This window comes from Mytilus trossulus, chromosome 6 (assembly GCF_036588685.1).
Source record: "Mytilus trossulus isolate FHL-02 chromosome 6, PNRI_Mtr1.1.1.hap1, whole genome shotgun sequence".
In the NCBI taxonomy this organism is placed as follows: domain Eukaryota; kingdom Metazoa; phylum Mollusca; class Bivalvia; order Mytilida; family Mytilidae; genus Mytilus; species Mytilus trossulus.
The window spans coordinates 84,277,189-84,284,771 of record NC_086378.1 but is presented as its reverse complement, the minus strand read 5'-3'; the positions used below and the strand labels follow the sequence as shown (position 1 = coordinate 84,284,771).

General features: G+C 31.5%; 1 protein-coding gene across 1 annotated transcript; it reads right to left on the bottom strand.

Moving 5' to 3' along the window:
• Nucleotides 1-2,467: 2,467 nt before the first annotated feature.
• On the bottom strand, nt 2,468-7,267 carry LOC134723823 (GLIPR1-like protein 1). Its single transcript, XM_063587370.1, has 6 exons — nt 7,004-7,267; nt 5,627-5,756; nt 4,739-4,845; nt 3,945-4,060; nt 3,157-3,281; nt 2,468-2,536 (listed from the first exon to the last, which is right to left on the bottom strand). The coding sequence occupies exons 1-5, from the start codon at nt 7,256-7,258 to the stop codon at nt 3,161-3,163; spliced, it is 729 nt and encodes a 242-aa protein (XP_063443440.1). The 5' UTR covers nt 7,259-7,267; the 3' UTR covers nt 2,468-2,536; nt 3,157-3,160.
• Nucleotides 7,268-7,583: the final 316 nt, after the last annotated feature.

Genomic DNA, 7,583 nt, shown 5'->3' with positions numbered 1-7,583 from the left:
CCAAAGCGAAATGGCAAGCTCTACATAAATACCTGACTACACTTTGAACCAACATCCCTGTATCATACTATTATAAAATGTGAAAAGAGATCTGAAAATAGACGGACGGACGGACAGATGGATCGATAACTACTTAACAGTAAATAAACCGACTTAAAAATTCAAGAATTCCTTGAACAAGAAGTGTAACATGTTCTCATATCTACTAAAATAAAATAGTAGTTGCTGGTTATCAACCGGAAAATCTATAATTCATAGTTGTGTTTTGCAAAATTAATTAATATAATTCAAAATATCATATATCATTTTTTATCGACACTTCAAACAAAGCATGATCTTAAAAACACCAAATTACCAACATATTCCATTTTATAATATTGCAATACCAAGGTCTTATTCAAGACAATGGACACTCAAAATTGTATTGCGATTACATTTTGTTTAAATTGTTTATATTTCTTATTCTTCTTTTTTCAATTGAAAACTTGTAAAAAGCACAATCCTAACCTTACCTTTAATCGGTGATTAAATTAGTGTACACTTGTTGATGGAGTAAACTATAACGTTGTATCCCGAATGGTATGCCTTTACATGCTAAGTTGACATAAGGTACATGTCGGGAAATAAATTAGAATATTATTCAGTCTACCTTCTTTTATGTACCTCATCTTTCTGTACTCATTATCTTTACTACGATTTAATAAGTAAAGCTTGACCAGCCCAAATAGATATAATCAAATTGAGCAAATTATTTTCAAAAAAAAAATAACATTTGTTTTGTGGGGGTCTCGATGCTATACTATTTAGTTTTTATCTGGGCAGTGTATTATGTGAAACGTTATTTTATTTGTCCTCATCTTTTTAATTGCCCCGCTTTTGTTAATCATTCGTCGATTTGTTTTATTAGTATCGCCGTCTTTCTAATGAACATGCTGATGTTCCATTCGTCAAATCATTCTTGTTAATCTTTCGAATTATTATTTTGTTTGTCGGCATCTTTCTTTTCGGCCATGATTTGGTATATCATCAGTCGAATTATTTATATATCTATCGACGTCTCTTTAATGGCCATGCGTTTTTATATCGTTCGTTGAATAATTGGTTTGTTTGTCGCCATCCTTGCTTAAGGCCATATTTTGTCTTAATCGTCGAATTATTGTTTTGTCTAACATCATCTTTCTGACGGCCATGTTTTTTTCTGCCGTCATCTTTCTAACTGTTTTGCTTCTGTTTTATCATTCGTCGAATCATTGTTTTGTCTTTCGGCAGCTTTCTGACACCAATGATTTTGTCTATTATTATCAAGTTATTGTTTTGACTATTATTATCCTCCTAACAGCCATTGTTTTGTCTATCATGTGTCGAATTATTATTTTGACTACTGTTATCTTCCTGCGAACATGCATGCATGATTTTGTCTATCACCCGTCTTTTTATTGTGTTGTCTGTCGTTATCTTTTTACCAGCTATGGTTTTGTCAATCATCCGTTGAAATGTGTTTTGTCTGTCGGCATCTTTTTCTTACGGCAATGGTTTTATCCATCGTTTGTTGTATTATTTGTGTATGTCTATCGGCATCTTTTCTTAAATCTATGGTTTTGTATATTATTGGTTTGTTTTGTCGTTATCTTTGAAACGTAATGAATATGGTTTTGTATATCACCCGTTATTGTATTGTTTCAGTTTCCCTTTCCGGTATCGATTAGTTTTATTCAAATGATTTTATTTATGACTACCGGGAAATATCATGTTAACAATGCATCAGTCAATTTGTTTAACTTTTAGATAAGGCACGACAGTGTTATATTGTCAGCTATTGAAACAGAAATATAAGATTATATTTCTTGAAGTAGGGAAGGTACACATCTTATTCCGATATGAACTAGAACAGTGAATAAACTACAATGACATTCACACATTTGCATAAAAAAATACAAATTAAGAAAAATATGATAAGAGAGTACACTAAATGAAAATAACACTATAAATGTTCATGCGTTCGAAGTACTCCTCTGCACAAATTAGCAAAAACACACAAAGTCAAAAACCTAAAAGCCGGATGCACAATTTTGAGCAACGGCTGTCATAGACTCAGGTACTAGGTAACCACTATATATATACAAATTAATATATGTGTCTAGGTGAGTTGTGATATTGTTAATACCAAGGCTAAACAGTTTTTTTTTGTGTTTATCATTTACGACATCTGATAAAGTTAAACACAAATTGGTGTTGTGCTATCAAAAATTCGGAGTTAGTATCACTCCCCAAATTCGCCATCTAATGTATCTGTATAAAGCAATAATCGATGCTTTGTTTGTCTAAATTTTAAGAGTGGTTGGTGTGATCTAATTCACTGTCAGTTTTGTTTAGTCACATTAGTCATCCTTTTAATTTATGATTATATACTAGTATATGCTAAATAATTAGGAACTCTAGTTAATGCAAGAAAGATTTTAATCATAAGGTTGAGGAGAAAATATGGTAGATGTCAAGCTGCCGGGTTTCTTCAAATCATTCTGTGTGTACACATCTTCTAAAATAAAAAAAAAATAGACGTTTTTATATTTTGATCTATACTCACATGAGTAACTAAAGTTTGCGTACAAATAAATGGATACTATAAACATTTGATTTTGATATCAGTGATGCAAAAAATGTTTCAAGTAGAATATATATTGTTAGAGCTTTTTCAGACATGAAATTATTCATGGCTGTTGGTCGTTTATATAACTTGTTTTATGCGTTTATTTGTAAAAAAAAAAAATTCGTTGAAAGTTGGTTTTTGGGGGCATGGTTTATGAAAATAAACTATTTACTAGGTTCAAATGTGATACGAAATTTTACCAGTAGTGTAATAATCTTACATTTGTTTATTTCGTGCCGTATCTTTTTTTTTAAATAATAATATTCAGGTTAAATTATTTCATATGCAGTCAGTGTAAAATCACTGTATCTCAACATGAAAATAGAACACAATTCAATAAACAAAAATACCACAGTAGTAATGGAGATCAAATTATTTAGAACATTTCGTAATTTTTCATTTTGGTTTCTATGTATAATATGAAAAACAATATCTAGGTGAGAACAAGCTGCCGGCGTGTACGATTTAAAGTTTTAAGAGGCAACCAGAATACGCAATTCTCAATTTACCTTTCTAGTTGCAGTCGCTGGATGTTCCTGCTGATTCGTCATCATTGCTGGCTGTCCCCGCGGATCCATTATCATTACTGGCAGTTGTGCCTTCTTCGTAAGGTTTTCTCCCATTGAAATTACCACTTCAAAATTAACGACAGAAAAAGATATTAAATTACAAAATGGATAATCAAACCATATCAACACTTAATTTATCATACCGCGAAACACTTCATACCTTTCTATAAGTTTAAACTTTTGTTTATTATATAAGTTACAAGTTTGCAGTATTAAGAGTTGATTTCCATGCCAATTTCCAATATTAAACAGTATAAGGCGGAACGTTGTCAGAGAGTAAGGATACAATGTATCAGGACTAAAATTCATAATGGAACGTCATAATTTGTTTTATTTAATTTCTATTTACAATAATTACATTGAACGCATGTACTTTAAAGAAATACAGACTTTTATGTAGGCAAGAACTTTTGTCAGATTCCGTATGATTTTGTTGTTTGACATGTAAACATTCTTATTCAGGACCAATGAATGTCAATAACGTTTATTGCTATAGTGTGACTTCATACGTAGGTCTGGCCACGGGCATCAATTTATGCCTTTGGGGTCATATGTTTGGTATTTGTTAAATATTTACTTATTTATATTTTGTTGATACTGTTGTGTAATGCATATATACTTGCACTTATTTCACGAGTGAAAATAGGCATATTAACACTCAATGTTATGTTAAAGTTTATAATTATATACCTTTATATATTGTTTTAAAAGTAGAATATACAACTCACCCTGGTCCATAGTTGCATACAACAAATTTGGCATTCGTGAAGTAAGAGGGCAAATTAGACATAGAAGGACAACTTCCTACTGCACATCCAACTTTCGTACTGTCAGCCCAGACAACCTGATGACGAAATATTAGAAAAAATTGTCAGATTCAATTAGTATAACATAATTCAAAGAAATTGAAAGGGACACGAAGCGAAACATATATATTCAACCTAGATATTTTAGAGTTAAGAGCTGACTCATAATGCTTGTCTTGCGTTCTGTGACACATAAATGTATTTGATCATTTGCAGGTCGGAGCACTCTCTTTAATCTTTTTAAGAAATTAACACAATAACTAGTTTTAAATTTGACGAAACTTCTTACAGGGGCACAAATTAGTACGTAGATGGGGGTAGGAGATAAAAATTGCCATAATCGCAGATGTGTAAAGTGCAATGTGATACAGATAGGCCAAATAACTAAATCACAGTCATCAAACAGAATTTAAGTATGAACTGGAAATCAGAAAATGTTATATAATGTGCATTCCATTCGAATTGCAAATTTCAAAGGTCTAAGGATAGACAAACTGATTGAGTCCACAAATTTACAAATAAAGGTCCCATCAATACGGAATTCGTCATTTTCTGAAACGAAGCAGCAAATCTTGAGATTTCCGTAACAGGCTATATCTATATATATCAGCAACTTAATGAGAACATTTTTGTGGACTTCACATTTTACTTTTTAAAATGCTAACCTTTTAGTCCAATAGTAAAACTCTGTTGATATTTTAGTACTGGATTCTCACCTGCGTATAGTGTCCACAAACACCACTGCATGAATTAGATGCATAATCATAGTCTTTCTTTTCATTCACCCATGACGCAACACTTTTGTCCAAATATCCAGTAGAACCTATCAACAAATTCATGCATGTGTTAAACTAAATATTATGGATCTGTCATATCAAATGTTAATTTCATTTCATTAAGCGCGGTACGGGTTTCTGGAATATTCTAGTAGTTCAGGTTCGGTACATTTATCGTTCAGACATATTTTGAGTTGTTTGCGGCAGCATTTAGTGCAGAGCACTAGTATCATACCAATTATACTTCGTGGGTTAAAAATGAGTTTAATTTCATAAATGTTTTTTTGAATTTTTGATCTCTGATAATACATAAAAGCAGTGTTTATAATATGACAAATAAGCCATATTCTTTATACAAATGTGGTCAATCAAGGAAAATGTATGCTGATAAGGTGACGTTTCCTTCTGAAAACGAATATTAAAACGTGATATAAATCTATCGAATAACACCTTGCATTGGTTTACATAACGGAATTTGCACCATTTTCTACATTTGAAAAGGCCTGTACCAAGTCCGGAATATGACAGTTGTTGCCCATTCGTTTGACTTGTTTTGTCATTTGATTTTGCCATGAGATTTAAAGGGACTTTCCGATTGATTCAGTATTTTTGTGATTTTACTTTTTTTACAAGATATATTCTTATCCAATATATATTTTTATATTTTAGAAGTGTGTGTTGCATATATTTTTATAGGATTGAAAGAGACAACACAAATCAAAATCTTAATGCTTTCTGTAGCGGATTCAGGTAGTTCAATTATGCTTTTTAACCTCCTCTAAAATATTTGAATAAGAACTGTATTGCAATGTAAATAAAATGACTTACTTGTTGTAACGTAAAGATTTTCACCGACGTAGCTGAAACTGTTAGCCTGTGATGACCTTGCACTGTTGTGACCCCAGATGCATTTATCAGCGTAAGCCTGGGCAACAGAGGCCAGTTGCTTGCTCCATGTCTACAGAGAAAAGAGAAAACGATCATGGTAAAACAGCAAATTTTAATATGAATATAAAGTGAGAGGGTTAGCGCTATAGAACCAGGTTTAATCCACCATTTTCTACATTTGAAAATGCCTGTACCAAGTCAGGAATATGACAGTTCTTGTCCATTCGTTTTTGATGCGTTTTGTAATTTGATTTTGCCATGTGATTATGGACTTTCCGAATTGATTTTCCTCTAAGTTCAGTAACTTGTGATTTTACTTTTTAAACATGTATTGGAAAAATAATGTTTGAATCAAGTTATCAATATAAACAGACCTGTATTTTGCTTGTTTGTAAGTATAATTTATGCAAATATGACTAAAATAAGATGTGGTAATATTTTCAAAGCGAGGTCATTTTTGTTTTGTTCAGTTTTGGATTTAAATATTTCAGTGTTAAATTCTTCTGAATACTACTAATCGTGTTTGATTAATCTTAAAGTTAAGTTTGTATGTAAGATTTGAATGTACATTTTTGTTAAGGACTTTTAAATTATACAAAAAACAAACGTTATTTACATCGTCATAACGAAACGGGAACATTTGGAATTAGATATGATACCGATACCAATTTCAATGCACAAGGCATAGCTTATGGGATATTGTTACATACAGTATCACACCGAACCCAATTTTGTAAAAGAGAAAAGTCAAGATGTTTTAAAAAAGACAAATTCCAAACTAGAACAAATACTGGCAGCTGTAAATTTGAAACCTAATAGTTAAGTTGATTTCTATGATAATTAAATGACATTTTGCAGTCAATGTACATGAATACTGATGCTTTGACTGTTTGCAATCGTTGGAACTGCCAGTCAACTAGCAGCGGCAATGATCATGTTGTAGTAATAAAACTATACAATACCATTTTTTTTTAAGTAATTAATGGTTTGATTAACTTTCAAATAGACGAAATGTCCAAAGTACTTAGATGTTAAGTTTGTGAGTCAACGATCCAGTGCACACATTAATAATCACTAAAAAAAAAATGTTTGCTATATAAATCTCAACCCAAACATACGGGTTTTTTTTTGTTTTTTTTTATTTCAATTTTTCTGGACCTTCAGGTCACATTATATCAAAGAAATTTGGTATTGCAGTCTGCTCTGATGAACAATTTTAAGACAATCCGATTTATACTCGAAAAATGTGTTTTTCTTTTACAGAAAACTATTGGAAGAGAAGCAAAATGACAAATAAAAAACAATGTTCATATTTACCATTTTCTGCATGTTAGATGCTGCTGGTTGAACATCATTACGAGCCTGTCTGTGAAGCTTGAGAATTGTGCTCTTCTCCGTTTTAGTCAATAAACTTCCCGTCCCTGTTCCGCGTGTTGATACTCCCAAGCCTTTCAAACTTAATTCTTTCTCATCAGCAAACAGAGTACGTAGTTTCTCCTCAAGTTCTATTGGAGAACTGAAAGCAACAGCCACGCAAGCGGTCATAAGAATTACTTGGAGATTCATTTTCATTTGGTAAGAATAAATTACAAACTGATGATAAATACTAATTACTGTGGATTTTATATAAAATGTGTGGGTCAGTTGTGACGCATGTTTGGTCATTATGGTTAATTTGTACCAAATCGTACTTATTCTATTTGTTCCTGTTGAAAGTTAAATATACATTCAAAATTTTACTGAAAAATTTGGATTTGCATTCGCATGAAATCAAACTTATTATTTATCTATTTTTATTTTGTATTTGTCTGTGTGTATAAATATATATTTTATAGAGTTACAGACAACATGGAATATATTAATTCAATACATATTCTATTCTACAATTATTCTGGGT